Here is a 23,762-nt window from a genome sequence, read left to right as displayed (position 1 = left end):
ACTCGCGATTGTTCAACTTTACGGTTTGTTGTATTTAAAACTTTGAATCAAATCTTCACTTACAAAACTGTAGACACACCTGTCTCCCAAAACTCCATCAGATTCTGAACAAGACCAACAGCTGATATGATATAGAGCTGTTATTAATGTTGCATTTTTAATATCTTCCTCCATGTTTGTCTAAACGTGCAGTCACATGGTGTCAGTAAACAGATGTCACAAAGTTCTACTTTAGACAAAGTTAGTGACAGTGAAATCATGAGTTCAAAACAAACAATAATGTCATATTATTGAGTATTTGACTAAAATGGGAGGTAGAGATGTGTTTTACAGTAACTGTGTGACACAGGTTATTAAAAACTGATGGTGGATCAGCAGCAAAAAAAAACTTAAGACAATCTGTGTACTTTTCACTTCATTTAAGCTTCTAAGTGACACCTAAATGCCTGTGAGTGACCAAAAGCATCTACTGTTGATAACATCAAACCACTAATCCTAACACATTAATTCAAATAAAAGTTTGTCATCTTTTCATGGTGATCCAATATGACTCATTTGGACATTCAGAGGCTCTGTAGTGAACATGGAAAAACGTCATCTGCTGCAACAACGAGCCTGTTTACATGCATGCCACTACTCTGATCACTACCTGATTTCTGGAGTTAAGAGATTATTCAAGTGACCATGTAAACAGGATAATCAGATATGTTTTTTCAGATAATGGCAGATATCTGATTATGAAAAATCAGATTAATATACATAGATTTCTCTACAATACTCTGATGTCTTCCTGCATGTATATAGGTTAATCTGATTTATTTCATTCTTTTACATCTGTGTATGTGTCAAACTAATCAAAAATCACAGAAAATGGAAGTGACATAGTCAAACATGAGCAGAAAATAGCAGGAAATTTGAGTCTGCCATCACTATATATGAACATACTCTAAAAGAAGTCTGATAATGGACTGAAGCGTCTAAACCAGGGTTTTTAATTATCACATTCTTAAGTGCAGGTAAACACGTCAGATCTGATTATTACAACTATCCGATTACTCCCAGTTATCAGATTTTTAAGGTTATGTAAATAAGCTCATTGATTCACCAGTAAAATCGATGTAGTTCAGACAAATGACAGCGGTTGTAGAGGATTATCATTGTTGTTACAAATCCATAGGTTAATGCAACGCTGTCTGTATTTATCTGATCACACTGAAAAGTAGGCCATTTAAAATGAAAATTAGCCGAATAAGAAAGTTTTATTTATTTTTTTAATGTCACTATCTGTACAATCTCTGTAAAATAAAGATCATGTAATAAATGAAGATTGATCACAACCTACAGTGAGATCATCCAGCCCTAGTGATGTGACCAACATGACTGTCTTTTTTGTCTTGGATCTTTCACATCATGTTTCTTTTACATCTCACTACTTCCTGGTCTAAATGTTACAGAGCGTCACCATGACATTCAACTTCTTTCTTTCTCAAATGTCGTTTTATATGTTTCCCCAAACATCCTTTACGTTTAAAGCTTTTCTGACAAATTGAACATGTGAATTGTTTCTCCGTCATGTGACAGGCCATGTGACTCAGTAAACCTGACTTCTGAGTGAATCTTAAGTCACATCCCGAACACTTAAATGGCTTCTCTCCAGTGTGGATCCTCATGTGGGTCTCAAGCTTTGACCTCCAGTCAAACCTTTTTCCACAGGCAGGACACTGGTGTCTCCTCATTCTACGTCCATCATCACTGACAGCGAGGTCCTGTTTATTTATGTCAGTGTCCTTCGTGTTCTCTTTACTGTGAACCTTCATGTGTCTCTGTACATGGCCTTTCTGTTTGAAGGTTTTCTGACAAACTGAGCAGCTGAAGGGTTTTTCCACCGTATGACTGGCTGTGTGACGGATGAGGTTTGACTTGGTGGTGAATCTCACCCCACAAACTGAACAACAGAACAGTTTTTCTCCAGTGTGAATAACCATATGAAACCTGATGTTATTTTTATATTTAAATTGTTTGTGACAGACCAAACAGCTGAAAGGTCTCTCTCCAGTGTGGACTCTCATATGAGATCTTAAATTGAACTTTGTGGTAAATCTTACACCACAAACTGAACAAACAAACGGCCTGTTTGTTCTGTTTAGGTCCTCTGTGTGGACGAGGTTATTATCTGGTTCTGATTCTCCACAGTCCACTCCATCAGCCTCTGTTTCCATCTGCTTTGTCTTTTGGTTTACGTGTGACTCAGGTGTCTGACTCATTGTCCACTCTTCATTACTGTCCTCCGTGTCCTTGATCTGCTCATCAGTCTGTGTTTGTAGATGTCCCTGTGGATCGAAGCTGCTGGTTGATTGTGAACCTTCACAGTCCTCTTGACTTGGTTCCTGTCCATTCTCATCAGTTTGTCTGTGATGAAGCTGTGAGGACTGAGCTTCCTCTTCATCATCTTCACTCTTCACAGGGACAGGAACGGATGGGAACTGGATATCAGCCTCCTGATTGGTCCACAGTTCCTCTTGTTCCTCTTTAATGTGAGGGGGCTCTGGGTCCTCCTGTTCCTGGTCCAGATTAGGTCTCAAGTTCTGCTGCTCAGAGGGAACCACCCCTTTAATCACAGGCGGCTGATGAACATCTGTATTACAGAGAACAATAAACACACAATGTCAGTGTAAAGCAAAGAGTGAGTCCATGACATTCTCTCATTTAAGAGCTTGAAATCTCACGGAACTTTGCACAGGCATCAGCAGTTTGTAGAACTGTTCTATATGAAAGTTACTTTCATAACAGTGATAGAAATAAATGCTTCACCTTTAGCTAATGACCAGTTAATGTGCCCAAACCTGTTTTGTATATCAGGACTTTGGGGTTCCAAACAGAGTCCAACATTTGTTGATTTTCCTCTTTAATTCGACAAATTTCCCCCTCGTACTCTACTATGGTTCTTTCCAACAGCTCAAATATCTCTTCAGCAGCCGCAGTTAGTCTCTGCTCCATCAACAATCTCAGCACCTGCAGTTTTTCGGACATTTTTCAATTTATCTTCACACAAACTCCGTCAGAAAGACAGTTTGTCTCCACCACGCAGGTCTGTTGACAGGCAGCAAGTTAAGCTAACTTTAGCATCACAGAGCTAATAAGACATAAATCAGGAGTAAAACAGACACAGAATTTGAACAAAACAAAGTCCAATCTGTTTCATCTGGATATACAGGTTCTGCTCGCTGGGATGGAACGACCCAAATACGTTACAGAAGAAAACGGAGGACTTTCATTGTAAACAGTGTAAAGTTTGACAAAACAAGCTAGCACTTCCGGTAGCAGACCGGATTCAACTTCCGGTTTTTCATCGTAAATATTTTGATAGCGTCCTCGTGCGGAGTCAGGTCAGTACAACAGGATTCATTTTCAAATTTCCTTCAATTTTGTTCCGTTTTCATTTAATTCCTTGTATTTTAGAAGTCAAGATAATTATATCTCGTAATGGCAAAAAGTCAGGACAGTTTGTTTAATTAGAATTCGAACATAAAACAGCAATTAGTAAAACAGTCTTTTACATATTTTATAGGCTACTGAAAAGAATAGTTCTATTCTTTTGACCAGATTTTCTGTCATGATTTTTATTTAACAAAAGTTTGTGTTACATAATATAAAAGTAATATAAAACCATGAAAAAGTGTTCTGACTCATTTATGTGACAGGACATTAATAGAAATGAATAAAAGTGCATAAGAAATAGACAAAATGAACAAAGAAAGAAAAGAATGACGAAGGCAACCAAGACAAAAGACAAACTAGTAAAAACAAAATGAACAAAATAAGCAAGTTGAATAAACAACAGGCTTATAATAAAAAATACTCAAGAAAATAAACAAAACGTGTCACAAATAGATGAGTCACCTCTGAATAGTAGTCCCAGTCTTTAGGGTTTACTTTTTTTTTGACATTCTCAGTTAAAACACAAAATGTCTCTGTGTTCTCATCTCTTTGTTTTATATTTTTCATCCCCAGAGCTTTTTCAAATCCTGATCAGGATGCTTTAGGGTCTGATGGGATCGAAGTTCTCCTCCAGTTTAAATCATAAGCGGAGAAACTAGTCAGACAGATAAGGCTGAAATTTACAACAGTGAACCTTCAGCACCTGATCGTAAAACCTGGATCAGATAGCCTCCTGAGACCCAGTAAGTACAAGTTTGTTTGTTTTTGTTTTGTTTTTTTTTACATTATAAATTGCCTTAATTGGAAACTGTATGATGCCACAGTTTTTCCATAGATATACATGTATATTTTTGAAATTTTATTTAATGACATTTCTTTTGCAGTGGACAGGTTTTTGTTTTTTTTGTTTTTTAAAATAAAGCTATGAAACTCTTGTCCACTACAGAGGACAAAAATGCGATGCTGGGTCTCAGGAGGATATAGACCAAAACATAGTCTGGGGAGGGTCTTAAGATGAACCGAGAATGATCATTATATTATTTTCTTTTATATTGTGATAATTGGATTTGTTAAATAAACACCTTTCCTTTTTCTTGAAGGTTTATTTTGTTTGCATTGTCAGATAAATCAATTAGAATATGTTTGTAGAACAAAATATCAGATGGCTCTCATTTTATAGGCCTATATTTTTGCAACATTAAACCAAAATAAATGAAATGTAAAGTAAACCTTCAAAACAAAACAAAACCATATATCATGATAAACATAATCATCATAATCTCTGACAATACACTGAATAAATTAAAAAAATGAACAAGAGAGTTAACAAAATTAACAAAAAATTGTACAAATTCTGAAAAATTAACTCAATAATCAATATAATGAGCAAGAGTCAACAAAATAGATAAATAAGAACAAACTAATGAAGAAAAATTACAAAAAAAAGAGAACAGGATAATCAAGAAGAGAATCAACATGATTATCATTTGAACCAAAGTCACCATTCACTCACACTCGCATTTAGAATCAACAATGATGAATGTGAAGTGACTGCTGACCCATGAGAACAGTCGATGAAAACAGAGAAGACCATGAACATGGTGGTGTATGTTTTATTTATCTCTGACCTCCATCTGTAGGTGTAAACCTGTAGAGACAGATGCTGATGTGAGTCAGAGACGTGTTAAACATGAGGTGTGTTTATACCTCTGAGGTTTGTAGACTCTGAAACAACCAAGATAAACAAATGACTGATTAGGGAAGAAAAACATTAAAACTTCACACTGAAACCATTGCCGTGGCGACAGGGCATCAGGACACACAAAGATGCATGGAGATGCAGTGGACAGATAGATACACAGTGGACAAGCTCAGGAACACATGGAGACACATTGAAACACACATCATGGGCACAGAAAGACACATGAAGATATTAGAAGACACACAGACACAGAGTGGACACACACAGACACAGATGGGGAAACAGTGGACAGGCCCATGGAGACAACAAAGACACAAAATAGACACAGAGACATCAGAGACACACTGAAACATACACTGAGTCTGAGTTAGGACATCAGCAGGAAGAAGCCAAACCCTACAGCAGAGACCTCAATACATGTACATCATTCATGACATTATTATCTTTTTGCTCGAATATTTATCTCTGTTACTTATGGGTTAATTTTAAACGTTGTGCTGCTCACTCAGTCAGAGTTGCTTCTAACAATGCATTCCGTATTATACATGGTTTTTATCGTAGCTGTAGTGCTAGTGGTATGTTCTGTTTTAATAATGTTCGCTCTTATTATGAGATGTTGCAGAAAGCACTTTGAATTTTATACTGCGTTTAAGTCACTCTAGAAATACTGTGATTTTTTACAATTGTTAACTCTGACTTTTATGCTGATTCTACACTTGTTAAATACTGACACCAGCATCTTTATACTTGTTATTGAACATAGGGTGTGTGCATGCATGTTGTTTTTATATTTCTAACCCTTATTATTATTATTATTATTATTATTATTATTATTTTTTATTTTTTATTTTTTATTTTTTATTTTTTATTTTTTTAATGTTTATTATATGGACTGTAACTATTTACATGTCTGATACAAATAAATAAATGAAATGAAAATTATCCAGTTGATTTCACCAAGAGTCAAACAAAATAAAAATACAATAAAAATTGATTGAATAAAAAACAAACAAACAAACAAACAAACAAACAAACAGATTTTAAAATTTATTTTATTTAATATAAATAATGGCCCCTGTTCTTGACTTTTTTCGTTGTGGTTATAAATAGTACAGTGTATATTTCTGTAGTTTGTATATATTTCTAATTTTGTCTCGGTCTATGTTTAGGTGTTGCGCCCCCCCCCCCCCGCACACGCCACCAGCTGATCTTTGCTGCGTAACGCCGTCACGCACACGCCGCCCCGCCCCCTCCCTTATGGAGGATTTATTTATTTTCTGCTGTCGGTCTCCGGTGCCGCCGCCGCCGCTACGACCATTAGCGAGAACCGACACGAACCCAGAGGAACCGAGGGCCCGCAGCGGCCGCCGCCACATCCGCAGCCGAGCAGCAGGGCCGCAGCCCCGGGGGAAGAGCGGAGCATGACGGGGAGCAGCGCCGAGCGGAGCCGCCGCTGAACCCAGAGGAGAAGACATGACTGCGGAATAAACAGGCGAGAGGAGGGGGGTGGAGGGGCTGATGGATGGATGATGGATGAACACATAAACAGGTGGATGTATGTGTGGAGCTGCGGCGGCCGCTTGAGGACCGGACACACACCGGCTCTCCGCCGCTGCTGTGACCGCTCCCGGAGGCTCTTCCTGCGGCCACGGCAGCTCCGCAGAGCCGCTGAACCGGACGGAGCTCCGGGCCTCCTGTCACATGGCGCTGAACACTCTGTCCTTCTCTTACAGCGGCTCACATCAGCATGTCTGGACCGGCAGGACCAGCGCCGCCCGCCGGGGCCGGACCGGGACCCGGGCCAGGACCCGGACCCGAGCTGCCGGACCTGAGCCACCTGACGGAGGAGGAGCGGAGCATCATCCTGTCTGTGATGGAGAGACAGAAGAAGGAGGAGGAGAAGGAGCAGAGCATGCTCAAGTAAGGACACATATCTACTCCAACTGATCATAGATTATAGGTGATTGAGTATTGATTATAGATAGACTGTGTCACATCCAGGCTGATGTGGAGCTGATGTGGAGCTCAGAGGAGAAGGACTGTTGTTGATAAATGACATCCAGGTAAACCCATGAACATGGAGGGTGGAGCAGTCTGATGTGGGACATGTTTTACACTTCAGATACTGGAACATATTATCACATGAAACCAGTACATTTTAAATAACAAATTCACACCTTGTACTAATCTGAAAGGATGTGTCCTCATCCAACCAAGGAGACAGTGATGCAGATAGAAGATAGAAGAGATAGATGTTCATGTGGAAGTGGACTGTGCATTTAAACTGCATTTATGTTCCTGTTAAGTGCAGTGAAAGCAGACACATCATAGTCTCTGGTGTGTTTTTATTCTTCTGCCTTTTGTTCGTCTTCTTCAGTTAATACTTTAACAAACAGAAAACACACACACATCACAGAAAATGAACCAGATGCCACTCAGACTGATGTGACGAACATTCAAGGCTAATGTCCAGTCATTTTACCGCTGACAGTGTCCAGCACCATGTGAATGTATCATATACCTCCACACAGGGTGGAGGAGAGTGTATTAAAAACAGGTCCATGTCATCAGTTTTGTTCTGATTCTTGAACTGGTTCTGTACAGGGCTCTTGGACCCTTGGTGCCTCTAGTAAACCAGACCACATTTCTGCAGGTTTGGAGTGAATCTGTTCTAATCCAGGATGTGTCATTAACAGAGGGCGGAGACTATGTACAACAGATCACAATATAGTAACATTAAACCTCCAGATCCACTTTAGGGCTGATTTTCAGTCTCATAATCCTTATGTTTGTTCTTCTGTTGCAGTGAAACAGGTCTGTTTGCTCTTTCTGTGACTATTTCTATCTTTTCATTAAACTCAGGAATGTTTTCACATCTGAAGGTCCAAACTAGGGCTTATGTTTTTTGTTTTTCTATCATCTACAACTGGTTCCATTACTTTCTCTTGCACAACGTAGTTTGGGATCAGACTGAACCTACATTCTGTCATTGTCATTTATGTGTCCTGCGTCTGATGTCAACATGTTGTTAATTTAGATCAATTTTAACACCTTCATGTGTATTTTTCTTTTTTTTTTTGTTTACTGGTGAGGCTAACCTTGTGTAACTTCCTGTAACTGGTCTGAACGTCCAAACTATACATATGCTGTTTTCACGCTGTAATTAAACCAAACCACTGATCGGTTTGATCTGGAATGAGACCGTCTCAAGACTGGCTGTTTGATCTGCACTATGATTATGGGAGGTTTCCCACCAGCACATCTGGTCCAGATCAATAGAAAAGTCTGAAACTTGGGACCAGATGAAGCTCGTGGAGACCTCCTGAATCAGAGACATATTTAAGTTCCATCCTGAAATAGTTCAGACTTTAAGACCAATGACAGGAAGTTACACAAGGAAATCACCACCAAACAACAAAAGAAGAAGAGAATGATAGAATAATGTCACCGTATCATTAAAATTACAATGAAACATAGAGTGCTACAAGTTAAAAGCTCACGCACTTCATTCATACAGCTACCGCACAATAAGCAATGAATAAAAACAATAAACAAATTTAAATAAGTAGTTAATTGATACAGTTCTAACACCATAGACATTCATCTTCTATATTTGAGTCCATTAAAGGTGCCTATTCATTCATTTGTCTTCTGAACTGCTTTATCCTTGAGAGGGTCTAAGGGGTGCTGGAGCCTATCCGAGCTACCTATGAGCAAAGGCGGGGTGCACCCTGGAAATGTCACCAGTTCATCAGAGGGTTGACATATAGAGACGAACAACCAGTCACTCTTACACTTACACCTACGGACAATTTAGATTAACCATTCATTCATTCATTCATTCATTCATTCATTCATTATCTGAACCCGCTTTATCCTTACTAGGGTCACAGGGGTCACTGGAGCCTATCCCAGTTACTTATGGGTGAAGACGGGGTACACCCTGGACATGTCACCAGGTCATGGGAGGGTTGACATATAGAGACAAACAACCAATCACTCTCACATTTACGCCTATGGGCAGTTTAGATTAACCATCGAATCGATATCAGTGCATGTCTTTGGATGGTGGGAGGAGCCGGAGTACCTGGAGAGAACCCACGTAAACACAGGGAGAACACGCAAACTCCACACAGAAAGATCCCAGAAAGGTGTTGGAATTGAACCCAGGACCTTCTTGCTGTGAGGCATGAGTGCTATCCACCACCGTGTTGCCTCAAGGTGCCTTTTGCTGTAGGAAAAAAAACAACCTGTTTGCGCTAATAAATGCAGGATACATACAAATATCTTAGATCTGAATTACAATATATAGATATTAGACATGCAGATGATGATGACAAGACTCAGGTTTGACATGAAAACGGTTTAATCTGAGCCCAAAGTTACAAAATATAAGAAAAACTAACCAAATGTAGACAATGTGAAAAGACTTTCAGATGTGAAAACACTCCAAATATTCACCAACTATTGGATTCATTTAGCAGTTACAACACTTTATGTTTTCAACTAGTTTTTCTTCTTTTCCAACCTTTAGAAAATCACACAACAACAGTGGTTGATGCTTAGTTTTTGGTTCCATCTGCTGAACCCATGTTCTAGTTTCATTTATTTTTGGTTAAAATGCTCCAAATGGTTCACAAACTGGTTCCATGTTGGTGCAAAGGACAGTGGGTGTTTTTGAACAGCTCCAGCAATTACCCACAATTTACTCTGTACCATTATAACACCTGAACTACACAGGGAAGCAAAGCCAAAGCTGCTGCACATGTGTTTATTATTAAGTTCAGTTTTTAGTCCACTACAGTTTGTACAATGGAAACCGTTTCCTGGTTCCATCATATATTGAATCATTTCTTGAGGGCAAACAAACCCTGTTTTAATCACAGCCTCCATTACACACCCAATGAAACTAATTATCAACTTGTTACTGATTAATTCCACTGAAATAATCCATAGAAGTAAGTGAAAGGCTTTTATTAAATCATAAATGATCCCTGTCTTAAAAATACACAAAAATTCTCAGTATATTTGGTGAAATTATCTGTTGTTTTTAATCGAAAGAGGGACTAAGGAAAGACTTTAACACCGTTTGTTACTTTTATATAATGAGTATTCAACGACAACAAAAAATACAATGACATAACATTAAAAATGTTCTTTGGAAAATAGTTATTTTAAAGATTTGCGAATAGTGTTTCCATCGGTGCATCTTACAGTTTGTGTGTGACTGGTGCGCCATTTAATATAAAACCTGTTCAGTTCCTTGTGTATGTAATGAAGGATTGGATTCATTCGAGGTTTGTCTTATAATGATCCAGGAATCGGTGTGAATGAAACAGCTTTCATTCAGTCTGAGGCCTCGTCTCCATGGCGACAGCAGCTGAAAGTCTGTCATCCTCCACCAGAGGGCGCAGTTCTGTCAGAGTTCAACTAAACATTGAGATCAGTCCGTTCAGGGTTTTTCCTTCAACCACGTCCAGGTCTGAGCAAAACCATGAGGAAGACCTGATTCTAAACACTATTATCTTATAGGAGTCGCAGTCAGTGACGTTCTGTCGTGTGTAGTTGCACTGTGATGCTGTTTATAATGAGTTTTACTTTCCTGGTGTAGAAAGGAGGATTTTCTTGTTGTGTCAAAAAGAGGTGTGAATCTTCACCAGCCTCATGATTCAATTCAGTTATATGTCACCCATCAATAATTCATGCATCTCCATGTTTTCTCAGTTTTTAATTTTGCTGCTCATGCTGTTTTTTCATCACTTAATAGAGGCACGATTCCAAATCCCTGTTATTTAGAAAGTACCTTCAAAAATCAGATTGCGCTATCTGCTTTATAAAGAGCTGTATCTATTCATTGCCAGTGTTTATGTGATCCTGTACAGTACGTAAATACAGTAAGTACACAACAAAATCATTCTGCAGTGCATTACAAATATAGAAGTGAAGATTATTTGGCAACACGGTTCAATTCGATTGCAACGTCTGCAGCACGAGGCATCTTTGAAGCAAAAATTCCAACACCTCTGATGCCATATCTTGTACTAAACTAAGCCATTTTCATCAAGATCTCCATCAAACATCACTATCTGTCTAAAGTGTAGGTAGATAATCAGTAAATCTGCCCTCACAGTAACTTTGACAAGTGTTTTTTTTTTTTTAATCTAAGAACAGTAAAGCTGGTTATGATATTGTTTAACATGATATTTGCAATTTGCTTCAATCATATAATTATTAGATGTTGTCATGGGATGTGAAGAAGAGAGTCAAGACCTGACAAAAAAATGACTCAACAAAATGCCTTCTTACAGTCACTGTTATGCACACGTACTGGACGAGTATTTTGAGCCAAATAAGGATCTGTGATGAGTCCAAAGACACTGCAGACGGGGGTTGAGATCGGATATGAGTTGCATGCATTCAGCGTCATTCAGAGGGCGTCTGTGTCTTATTCATAACATCTGTAGAACTCTTTTAAATATGCTGCTTGTAAAAAGCTCAGGCGTTTTTAAGGTGTGGATGCAGGTGTGATGATGATGGTGCCACCTCTCCAAACCCTGTTCTTCAGTGAATTTAGTCTGATGTGAGTTCTGTAAACCATGCAGTTTGAAACAGAATGGTCCAAATGCAGACCTCCATGTTCATCGGTTTTGTGTGTGATTGATTGGAAACGTCAGGCTCGGAAATGAATGCATGAATGAATGAATTCTGAAGCACAAAGGGCTTTCCTCTCTACTCAGATTCAGACAAATGCTGAAAAACTGATAGGACCACACTTTAGATTATATATGGATAATGACCCAAAAACACACTGCAAACACAACCCAAGAGCTTTAGAAAGTAAAGAACTGTGATGATCTTCAGTCTCCCTGTCAGTCACCTGATCTCACCCCAATAGAGCAGCTTTTCAGTTACTGAAGACTAAACTGAGGGCAGAAAAACCCACCGACCAGCCAGACCTAAAGGAGGCTGTAGTCAATAATAATAATTACAATGAATTAGATTTCTATAGTGCTTTTCAAGGCACCCAAAGTGCTTTACATTATTGATCCATTATTCATTCACTCTCACATTCACACTGTGGTGGTGGTGGTGGTAAACTACATCTGTATCCACAGATGCCCTGGGGCAGACTGATGGAAGGGTGGCTACCAATTCACACCAAACAGCCCCTCTGGCCACCACCAAATATTCATAAAAGCCTTGAAAGCATCTCCAGGTGGAAACTCTTCATATATTTATTACCAGCGCATTTGTCCCACTCCTAAATGGTTAATATAATATTTTAATCAAACCCTTTAGATTAGATTACATTACATTTCATTACATTACATTAGACTTTATTGATCCCACAAAAGGGAAATTCAATGGTCAAGACAGCAACAAAATAAAGTGTAAGAAAAAATGTGAATGCATAAAGATCGTGTAAAAGACAATATAAAACAAGTGTTCAGAGAACGCAAACCTCCGCCAAGCACCCTGAATGGTGTGCATGTGTGGATTGACTATTTCTTTTTAAATTAAACAGTTTCCAGGTTGTTCCATACAGCAGAAAAAGTTGAAGCTTGGTACCAGTCATGTGTATGTCAAATTATAATGAATTCCAATCAATATTCGTTGAGTTATAATGAAAAATGTGTCGTAAATGGGATTGATTTTCAATGTTAAATTGAAATGTCCACAGAGTCCACATTCCACAGTGGATGTGGACAATTTTGTGCCAGATTCAAGATATTGTTATAAGCTATGGGTGTCTCAAATTGGAGGCTAATTGGAGTCGTTCTGAATTTTTTTATGAATTTTCAAAAATTGCTCAATGATGATAGATAGGAAAATTGTAGATTTTGTGACCTTGCTGTGACCTTGAACTTTGGCCTACTTGGCCCAAAATTTAATGGGTTGGTCCCAGGGCCTAGGCCTATCTGTGGGTACAATTTGGTAAAGATGGTGGTAATAGTTTTCCTGTAAATTTGCTAACAAACAAACAAACAAAGTGATCACATTACTTCCTGATGGAGGTGATAATAATAATAATGCTTGTTAATTGCTTTTTTAAGTGGAATTATGCATTTTCAAACATTTCCCTGTGGTCTACATAAACTGTAAATGCTCTGCTTGGGTCTGAGTATTGTACTGAGTATTTTAGTACCTATTTCTGAGTAATGACACTAGACAGGTTGTTTTGAGCGCTGGCCCTTAAAATGCACATGAGCCACTTCAGGCCCCGCCCCCTCCAGGTTGTTGACCATGCTTTCTGTCCCGTTCAGCCACTTGTGTTCATTAATACAACCAACAACTGAACATTTTAGGTAATCAGCTCAAAATTTGGACATATTTTCAGTTTTTACTACGACTGCTGCTGCTGATAAACAGTTATGTCGTGCTCAGAGAAATGTTTGTTGGAAGTCTTGACCTTATATGTGCAAATATCGTGACATAACTAGTTATAAAACATAACAAATTAAGTAGGAACTGAAACAGGTTGTAGAAATCCACTCGATTTTTGGAATGAATATAAAGATAGCTGAGGGTTTAAATTCAAACTTTATGAACTATTAAGGTCCAAACACACAAATAAATGAACCAAAGACTAATAAAAGTGGGTTTAGAGAAATATGACCCCTTTAAAGCTGAAAGTTCACACTTGAGTCACATCTTCATTGCAGGTCTGCTGTGGTGGTGAATGGAGGAAAAATGACACAATATGTGTACTGTCCAAATACTTATGGACCTGACACAAAGGCCCACATTGTGTCTAAAATTCAATCAATCAGGAAAGTTTTAAGGAATGTTTTCAGATTTAGCTCCTTAAAGGTGGGGTCTGAGATCTACATTTTGAAAATACTCAATTCAAAAGTCCAAACCCCTTTCTTCAGACGTCCCTCTGAAGCCACGCCTCCAGAGTAGTGGCACGTGCAGTGCTTGTTCCTGAGGGTTCACAAGCGCTGCACACCAACAGTTCGCCGGCTGAGGCTCTGCTCTGCTCCGTACCCGGGTTGGGCTCCGACGCTATCTACTGTCTGGTCCGGCCTGCCCGAACCGTGTCCGACACCGGCTGAGGCTCCGTCCCCTGCTCCGATCCCGTATGCCTCGGGCTCTTACCCCGACTACGGCCCCGGCTGAGCCTCCAGCTCGCGTATCCGTGCATACCTCATTCAGTTTCCTCTAACACCCCCCCGCTCTTACAGAACAGCCCCAGTTCAGACCTATGTGACTAATGTTACATTTCCTACTGATTTATGTTCGTGACAAAACATTTTGCCGGTGAACTTTCCATCCTAATATAACTAATATAGCCAGGTTCTGGCTTTGCTTCCTGTACCAGTGCTTCGAGCATCTGGGAACGCACGATTCATGCTCGAAGAGGGGTACACGCAGAGGGGGGAAGGGGGGAGGGGTGAATGGCAGTTGAGTCTGACAGACACATCACCGTTCAATCATTTTGAGTGGGCGCTCAAAATGATTGGATGGTGTTTTTTCAGTCCTGTCTGTTCCACAGGTGACTGATTTTTTTAAATTTTTGTGTTAGAGCATTTAATTAATTAGTTGTAATCGGGGTGTGAAGAGGATTTTAAGGAATATAATAAAAAATGCTCCAGAAGAACATCTCAGACCCCACCTTTAAGTTGGACACAAGGATGAAACTACTAGGTTTTGGAGGACAAAGGTCAAATAAACACAACAGATAATGATGACGTGAGGACCATGAATGCTTCTGATTGAACATGTGGGTTTTGTTTATTTCCAGTGTGTGAATAGATTGTCAGTCTCTTCACGGTTTTAAATCTTCTTCTACATCAGTAACACTAGATCCTAAAGTCAACAGATAACAGCTCAGACACAACACCAACTGCAACAGGAAACGCATCATGAGACATTTCTAGGCTGTTTTTTTGTTTTTAGACTCAAAATGAAACTGCCTCTGAAACCAGCTGGATGGAAACATTTCTGTTGTGTTGTTGTAGATGAAGTGTGTGTTGAGATTCGTCAGGTCCATGTGGTTCAGGCTGATGTGGTATGGAGGACAGATCGACTGATGACTGATTAATTGGTGCTGATAGGATGTTTTACAAACTATCAGTATCAGCAGAAGTCGGCACCGATGGTAACTGATGGATAATATCAGACTGAGAAATACCGACTGTGAGGGAAATAAAACCTCACAGGTAGAATTATTCATGGTTAGTTTGATGGTCTTTCCCTCATTTTGACTTTGATACACAGTTCCACCATCTAATAGAGTCAAAGATATAATAATGTGAATAAATGTATTATTATAATTAGATATGGTTAAAATTATTATAATAATCAACATGTTCATATTGGTTTATTAATAGATGTCAAATCATTATTTTTTTAATTCAGGTGGATTTTTGATCCTGAATGAAAGGTGAAGAAACCAGGTTATTCATACTGTATAGTTTTAACGTATTGATAGAAGACGAAAAAAAAAAGACAAAGCAACATGAGAAACAACTTTTAGTCAGTGATAAAAGCGGGAAGCACTGTTGTTTTCTCCACTGGACTCTGCTGTAAATGTAAAGAATAGAGTTTGATGCTAAAATGTCAGCGTTTCTTCAACACAGGTGAGTTTGATTATGAGATTTATGAAGATATGAAGTTATTACCTCTGCCAAGGAGGTTATGTTTTTGCCGGCGTTGGTTTGTCTTTCTTTCTGTCTGTTCGTGTGCAAGATAACTCAAAAAGTTACAGACGGATTTGGATGAAAATTTCAGGAAATGTTGATACTGGCACAAGGAACAAATGATTAAATTTTGGTGGTGATCGGGGGGCACTGATCTGCCTTGGCGGAGGTCTGCGCTCTCCGAGTGCTTTTCTAGTTGTGGGATGTTCTTATCTTTGCTAAGTTGCTGTTTGTTTAGCCACGTTTCAGGCTAAACTGTGACATTGTTTGACCTTGACTGACTTTGTTTGTTCAATTCCAAACAGATCTTTAGTTTAACTATTGACAACACAAACCGTACAGAAAACATACGATATAAGAAAACATAAAGACACAGTGTTGTTTTGAGCAACTATGTAAAAAGCATCTATGAATTTTAGTTTGAAGAAGAAAACTTCATGCTACGATAATACAGATGTGTGTAAACAGTGAGTTTTGTATTTTATTCAGTCAGTGATGGAGTTTTTGGAGATGTATTGTTAATTCATTGGTGGTTTTAGTAGCTGTTATGACTTTCCCCGGCTGTTGACAGATTGGAATATTGCCGACTTTAATGCTCTACATTTGGTTTTATCACATCATATGACTTCTTTTTGATGCGAATGAAATGAATCTGTTGTGAAATACAGTTGTTTAATAAACTGGTTGATTCATCAGGAAGACTCTGTTTATGTTCAACATCATGAAACAGACTTCATCTAAAGGCATAAACACGTGATGGTGTTGATTTTTACTGTCTTCACGTGTTCATGCTGCATATTCAGTATTTTATGCTTTCATGGACTTGAGCCAAGTCTGTGATGTCGCTGTTTGGGGGGCGGAGTCCAACAACCTATGGGCAGGGCCAGACTGGTTGTGGGTGTGGTCAGTGTGTTGAATGTCTGTCTCCATGTTTGATTTAAGTTTATCATTTTTCCTTGGTTTTTAAGTTATAGTGCATGTTTTTTCTGTTGAGTTTTTTTTTCACAGTTATATTCTTCAGGTGTTTTATTATTTATTCAAACTTTTATTTAAACAGGTAATTCTTTATCAGACAAAAATAAAGACATACAGCACTATATTATACATCTGAGTAATTAAGAAAAACATTTGCTTTTTTTTAACTTATTATACTCACCTATTAAACATAAATAAAATAAGGCCAAGTAGAATAAAAGCTGCATTAAAAAGCCATAAAGTTTCAAGTAGAAAACCACAACTTCATATTCATACTTTTATACTTCATACTTTTATTTTTGTTATTGTTTACTTTGTGTTTCTGATGATTTGATGTCTTTTCATTTTGTTCATCATCATCCTCATTGTCCTCGTCTTCGTCACGGTGCTGCAGGGATCAGGACCTAAAGCCTCCGTCTGCCTCGTAAGTACTACATCTCCCAGAGTGCACCTGTCCTGACCACGCCCCCTCCTGTCAGCTGACTGTGTGTGTCACCTGGACAGGTGGAGTCCACTCTCGGGGTTCAGTCAGTTGGTCACTAACGTGGCCGCCAACGTGTCCGAAGTCCTGCAGGTCAGGAGTCCAACTGATGACGAGACGCTGGCGTGAGTAAAGCGGATCCAGATCCAGATCCAGACCCAGAACCAGAATTAGAGCCAGACCTAGACCTAGAACCAGAACTAGAACTAGAACCAGATAGAAGCAATTTAACAAGATGCAAAAGCTCTAAATGGTGCAAGTAGACACTTTGAAAACGGTGTGTGAGGACAAGACGCCGACGTGAGTAAACCAGAACCCAAACTGGACTGGGACCAGTTCAGCCTGTGTACAGCAAGTGCTGCTGGGTGGATTATGACCTCACTTTTTGTTCGTTTGTCCTTTTTGTCTCCACAGGAAGTTACATCAGCAGTTTGAGATGTACAAGGACCAGGTGAAGAAGTTGGGGGAGGAGTCCCAGACTGCTCAGATGGCCAGAGCTGATTCGCCAACCTGTGGCGTCTGTCGTAAAACGAAGTTTGCTGATGGATGTGGACACGCCTGCTGCTACTGTCAAAGCCGCTTCTGTGCCCGCTGTGGGGGGCGTGTCCCTCTGAGAGCCAGTAAGGTGAGAGGAGGAGAGGGGCGTGTCCATCAGGGAGCCAATGAAATAAGAGAAAGGGAGGGGGCGTGTCCCTCTGAGAGCCAGTAAGGTGAGAGGAAGAGAGGGGCGTGTCCATCAGGGAGCCAATGAAATAAGAGAAAGGGAGGGGGCGTGTCCCTCTGAGAGCCAATAAGGAAACAGGGACAGAGGGGGTGTGTCCCTTTGAGAGCCAATGAGGAGAGTAACATAAGGGGGCGTGTCTCCCTAAGAGTGAGTAAGGTGTGAGGGATGGAGGGGGCATGCCACTAAGAGACCCAATTAGGTGAGAAGAAAGGGGCGTGTCCATGTGATTTCCAATAAGGTGAGAAAGAAGGGGTGTGTCCATCTGAGGGCCAATGAGGTGAGAGCAATGGGGCGTGTCGGTATAAGTCTCTAAAATGGCGATAACTGTCAATAACTACAATTGACACTTCAGTGAGAAATATGGAAAAACCTACAGCAACAACTATGTATGACAAAATCTACTGCCATAACTGTGACTAATACTATGTTTATAACTATTATAAAACTACAGAGAATATGGCAAAAATTATGACAGCAACTATGATGCCACAGGGAACTGAAACCCACCAGAGTTTCTGAATCCTGTGTTGCTACTTATATTTTAATATGTTCTTTTTGAATAAAACCAACAAACACCTTAAAAGATAGAGGCAGCAGTTTTACGACAAATTCCTGCCTTCCCATGAGTTTAGTGTTTCCAGATAAAGTGACAAAATTTTGTTTAAAAAGTGTTTATTTTATGGTTGATTTTTGTTGGTATTTTGTTGATTTTTGTCCATTTTTAAATTTATTTTGTTCATTTTATGGACATTTTGTTGATAATTTTGTTCATTTTTGCCCTTTTGTTAATTCATTTATTTTTTGTTGAATTTATTGATTATTTGATAGATTTTTTTTGTTGGTTTTGGAAATTTTTGGTTACTTTTTTTGTTTATGATTTAGTTTATTATGGTTTTTAACTTTTTATTGTTTTGGTTGATTTTTGTTAATATTTTGTAGTTTTTTGTCTTTTTTTCCCCAATAATTTTATTCATTTTGTGGTTATTCAATAACACTTTTTTTCATTTAAATTTCAGGAGTTGTACTAAAGCAACAGTAAGGATGACTCATATTTCATTTTTCAGGGTTTAATATTGCTTTAAATGAACAAAAAATTGCAGCAAGACATACACCTGTTAATAGGTTGTTTCATGTCTGTTTGTTTTCCAGGTGATGTGGGTTTGTAACTTGTGCAGGAAGAAGCAGGAGATCCTCACCCAGTCTGCAAACTCACCACTGGGGGTTTCATATCCAACGACACAGGGGTCCCCGGGGGCCATGGGACCGCTGAGCAATGGAGCCGACCAGTGAGTAGAACCTAATTAAATTTAGTAGAACCAAGGTATGAAGCTTGGTTTGAAGTCATAGCTTGGTAGAAAACAGCATCACTTATTTTCGCTTCCATCATATCAAAATGTGCCCGGTTGGTCATATTTCTTGAGTTTTCAGTGCTGTGAAATGCTGCAGACTCTCGTATGAAAAGCCTCTTAAAAGACCAGTTTACTCCCCAGTTTAGAACCAGTAAATAAGAAAATATTCATTAAAGCAGGTAAAGAGTGATTTAATAAAGTTAGATTAAAGCCACCAGAGTTCTTTCAGTTTTACACATTAAACAAAGTAATATCAAGAGTAAAGACTTTTAATTTTATTTGGCCTTAATTCCTTAAAAATAAAAAGAAATTAGTCTGTTTACAGATTATTGTGTGTACAGATAATTTTTCTTCTAATAAATAACTAATACAACCTGACGCAAACCAACAAAAGCTGAGGTTTAAGCCCTGAGTTGTGTCTGTAGGTTTCTGTGTGTCCTGTCAGACAGCACTCAGGGCTCAGACACACCACTGATCAGTATTGATGAGTATTGATTAGTGTTCAGGTGCCCACTGATTGACAGCTCCCCCTCCTCCTCCTCTGCTGCTTTAATCCCATTACCAGATTAATGATCCTCTTACCGCTGCTGCTAAATACAGACCACACCGCTCTGATGTCACTTCCTGTGGGGACAGGAAAGGCAGGCAGAGGTATGAAGGGGCGGGGTTATAGAAAAGGGGTGTGGTCTCGGTTATGATCCAGATTTCAGTTATTAAAGCTGCTGAGAGACAAAGATATGGACGACGTGAAGATACAGACAGAAGAAGAGGACTGATCAAACAGACAGACTGAACAGGTAACAGACGATCTGAGAGAATATGATGGAAATACGATTAAATGAACAGTAAATGAGGCTGATTCTCATGAAAATAAAGATAGAAGACAAATATGACACGTCAACAAGAACAGAACGAACAGGACAGAACAGGATGATCTGGTACAATGTGACCAACCGACACATCAGTAAATACAGTGATTCAGATGAAGAACTAATCTACATCTGTGAGGATTTGAGGAACAAAACTATAAAAAACTAATTAACTGTAATATTAAGAACTAATAATACAAAACTATTATATAAACATCACCTTTATCTCTGATGCATAACAGGTCATTATACAGCACCTAATTAATATGTATTTAAAATAATTTTGAGACACATTGTTCATAATATTGTTTTTTGACTGTTTTATTAAATTTTTATTCATTTTGTTGCTCACTTTATTCTTTATTTATGTTCATTTTATTAATTTTTCTGATAATTGTATTAAGGTCTTTGCTAATTTGTTTTGGTCTTTTTACTAACATTTTATTGATCATTTTGTTCATTTTTGCTCTCTTTGGTGAACATTGTATTTATGTTTTTTTCAATTTGTGATTTTTTTTTTTTTAAATTTTGTTTTCATTTTGGTGATTGCTGTTGTGAATTATTTTATATATTTGTTTTGTTTATTTTAGTGTTTTTTTTTGTTTCTGTTAATATTTTGGTAACTTTTTGTTAATTTTGTTCTTTATTTTATTCATTTTTTGGTCATTTTGGTGATTTTTCATTTAATCACAATATTAAATCAAAATGAACAATTTATTTTTCACCTTGTTGAACTTTCTTCTTTGTTTTCTTTGAGCAGAGGATACTGATTAGATATGAAGGAGATCTGACCAGACAAAATGCACTTGTTTTGATAAATGATATTGATTAGATTGTTTTATCTGCTTTAATGATTGATCAAAAGGACACATGAACATGTCCAGGGGTGAGGCAGATATCTGATTGGTCGTTGTGTGTGATTGACAGGAGGCGGAGTCCCTCGGGGTCGTATTACGATGGTGGGGGAGGGAGGATGCCTAGATCGCCCTCTGACCACGGCCTGGACCGACGCTCCCGTTCGCCCCACGGTTGCCATGGTTACGGGGAAGAGGAGCTACGCGACAGGAGGCGACCAATCAGGGACGGACGAGGTCGCTGGCATTCCCAGGTGAGCATGACAGGTAGAACAGGAAGTGGGAGGAGCCTCTGTTCTCAGGTGACATTCATTAGAAATGAACAGAACTCAACACTGACCTTCTGCTCAGTGATGCTGCTTCACCCTCTCAGGTATGAAACATGTATGTTGTCATGTATGTTGTCCCGGTCCAGGAACACCCTCTGGACCAGGTTCAGTACGAACGTGAGCTGCGGAGGCGTCAGGAGGAGGAGTTTCAGGCCCGTTACCGTAGCGACCCTAACCTGGCCCGGTACCCAGTGAAACCGCAGCCAAGTGAGGAGGCCATGAGGATGTTGGCTCAGGTCGGACGCGTCCGGCATCAGCGTCGCCATAGTGACGTCTCTCTGGCAATTCCTGAACCCGATCACCTGACCCTTCGGCACAGTAAGAATACTGCGTTTTCTTCTACTACTGCATTTAACACAAATATCTGTACTTGGCACCTCTTAATTTTCAAAACACATGTGTTACTATAGGAATTTATTTGTTATTTTTATTTTTGTAATAGAAATGCAACAGGATGAGAATGGCAAAATGAGACAAAATGATCTAAATGTCACAAAGACTACATAAAAGACATAACATGAAAACTATGTAGTGTAAAAGATCTAAGAAGATGAAAATAACAAAATGTACCTTCACAACCTTCGTATGTGTTTGTAGCTCTTCGTCAGCCCCGCCCCCCTCGCCTAGTCGCACCTGGAGGTCAGAGGTCATACTCTGTGGACTGGGCGCCCAACCATGCCAGCCCCACGTCTCCTCGTCGTAGTCCTGTACCGCAGCAACACCTGGACCCAAGCTCCGCCCTCAAGAGGAAACCAGCCAATGAGAGCGCAGGGCAGAGGGGCCGGCGGATGGGAAAAATGCACGTTATTGGAAGCTTCAGCAGCTCGGAGGAGGAGTTTGAATGCACGAGCTGTGACGAACAGGACCGTGAGTATCTACATGCTAACAGCTGCTACATGCTAACAGCTGCTATACGCTGTGAGTGACAGGTGTGGATAGATTTAGTCTGTGTTTCTTTCTTCACAGTCCTGACTTAAATTCACTATAAACCTGAATAATCAACTTCTTTTTACATATATTATAACCTCCTACAGCAGGGGTGTCAAACATATGGCCTGCGGGCCAAAACCGGTCCCCCAAATGGTCCAATCCAGCCTGCAAGATGAATTTGTGCAAAAAAATGACATGAAACATCAAGGGTTCGAACTCGTTTTAGTTCAGGGGCCTGATGTGATCTCAATAATAGCATAATAACATTTAACTAATGACAACCTCCAATTATCTCCTTGGTTTAATGTGAAAATGGTACAATTACATTATAAATATATTTAGATTTCTCACAATAAAATGTGAATAAGATGAACAAATATGAACATCCTGAAATTTCTAAAGAAAAAAAAGTACAATTTTAACAATATTCTGCCTGTTACTAAATGTTTTGTGCATTTGTAGATCTACTGTGATCTGTAAGTTGTGTCAATAATAAGCTGAGACATAATATTGTTGAAATTGCACTTATTTTTCTGAATACATTTCAGTTGTACATGGTAGTTCAGATTATTCACATTTTCATAATGTAATTTGACCTGTTTTTCAGTCTAATACAGTTATTATTTATTGGTTAATAATAAGTCAATTATTTTAACGGACTTTGTGGTCTAGATGATGCTGGACTTTGTGGTCTGGATGATGCTGGACTTTGTGGTCTAGATGATGCTGAACTTTGTGGACTAGATGATGCTGGACTTTGTGGTCTGGTTGATGCTGGACTTTGTGGTCTGGATGATGCTGGACTTTGTGGTCTAGATGATGCTGGACTTTGTGGACTAGATGATGCTGGACTTTGTGGTCTGGTTGATGCTGGACTTTGTGGTCTAGATGATGCTGGACTTTGTGGTCTGGTTGATGCTGGACTTTGTGGTCTAGATGATGCTGGACTTTGTGGTCTGGTTGATGCTGGACTTTGTGGTCTGGATGATGCTGGACTTTGTGGTCTAGATGATGCTGGTCTTTGTGGTCTAGATGATGCTGGACTTTGTGGTCTGGATGATGCTGGACTTTGTGGTCTAGATGATGCTGGTCTTTGTGGTCTGGATGATGCTGGACTTTGTTGTCTGGATGATGCTGGTCTTTGTGGTCTAGATGATGCTGGACTTTGTGGTCTAGACGTTGCTGAACTTTTCGGACTAGATGATGCTGGACTTTGTGGTCTAGTTGATGCTGGACTTTGTGGTCTGGATGATGCTGGACTTTGTGTTCTGGATGATGCTGGACTTTGTGTTCTGGATGATGTTTGTCCTCCTAAACCTGGTCCACTGTGTTCCTCTGATTTGAGTCCAGTGACTGTGTTTTCTGTCTTTAGATGAGTTTGTGTCTGTATTTTGTGTTTCATTGCAGGTTTTATTGTGTGTTTTTCTGAGCTGACAGTGTTGTGCATCTGTTATGTAGTTTGTGTTTG

General features: G+C 39.3%; 2 protein-coding genes across 16 annotated transcripts in view; one reads left to right on the top strand and one right to left on the bottom strand.

Moving 5' to 3' along the window:
- Nucleotides 1-47: 47 nt before the first annotated feature.
- On the bottom strand, nucleotides 48-3,164 carry LOC115428097 (gastrula zinc finger protein XlCGF57.1-like). Its single transcript, XM_030146930.1, has 2 exons — nucleotides 2,844-3,164; nucleotides 48-2,635 (listed from the first exon to the last, which is right to left on the bottom strand). Exons 1-2 carry the CDS (start codon nucleotides 3,028-3,030, stop codon nucleotides 1,449-1,451), a joined length of 1,374 nt encoding a protein of 457 aa, XP_030002790.1. The 5' UTR covers nucleotides 3,031-3,164; the 3' UTR covers nucleotides 48-1,448.
- A 3,334-nt stretch (nucleotides 3,165-6,498) lies between these two features.
- The window catches only part of LOC115428269 (regulating synaptic membrane exocytosis protein 2-like), a 52,420-nt gene continuing 35,156 nt past the window's right edge, over nucleotides 6,499-23,762 (top strand). For 5 of the 15 annotated variants that reach the window (XM_030147156.1, XM_030147154.1, XM_030147165.1 and 2 more), the window contains exons 1-9: nucleotides 6,502-6,632; nucleotides 6,874-7,060; nucleotides 17,153-17,182; nucleotides 17,263-17,364; nucleotides 17,654-17,864; nucleotides 19,113-19,249; nucleotides 21,109-21,289; nucleotides 21,451-21,682; nucleotides 21,962-22,231. In XM_030147156.1, coding sequence (XP_030003016.1) covers nucleotides 6,888-7,060; nucleotides 17,153-17,182; nucleotides 17,263-17,364; nucleotides 17,654-17,864; nucleotides 19,113-19,249; nucleotides 21,109-21,289; nucleotides 21,451-21,682; nucleotides 21,962-22,231 — 1,336 coding nt within the window. In that variant the 5' untranslated portion in view covers nucleotides 6,502-6,632; nucleotides 6,874-6,887. Of the gene's footprint in view, nucleotides 6,633-6,873; nucleotides 7,061-17,152; nucleotides 17,183-17,262; nucleotides 17,365-17,653; nucleotides 17,865-19,112; nucleotides 19,250-19,985; nucleotides 20,110-21,108; nucleotides 21,290-21,450; nucleotides 21,683-21,961; nucleotides 22,232-23,762 lie in introns of those variants that run through there. The other 10 variants (XM_030147168.1, XM_030147167.1, XM_030147163.1 and 7 more) reach the window with 6 other exon arrangements.

Source organism: Sphaeramia orbicularis, chromosome 11 (genome assembly GCF_902148855.1).
Source record: "Sphaeramia orbicularis chromosome 11, fSphaOr1.1, whole genome shotgun sequence".
Taxonomy (NCBI): Eukaryota; Metazoa; Chordata; class Actinopteri; order Kurtiformes; family Apogonidae; genus Sphaeramia; species Sphaeramia orbicularis.
The sequence above is the reverse complement of the archived record's forward strand: the minus strand, read 5'-3'. Positions and strand labels throughout refer to the sequence as shown.

What these genes read in the sequence shown, in the direction of transcription:
- LOC115428097 (XM_030146930.1), bottom strand. Translation starts at nt 3,030, where the DNA reads ATGTCCGAAAAACTGCAGGTGCTGAGATTGTTGATGGAGCAGAGACTA. An exon ending in AGTCCTGATATACAAAACAG is followed by an intron (nt 2,636 to 2,843) that starts GTTTGGGCACAT and finishes TCTGTAATACAG; the next exon opens with ATGTTCATCAGCCGCCTGTG.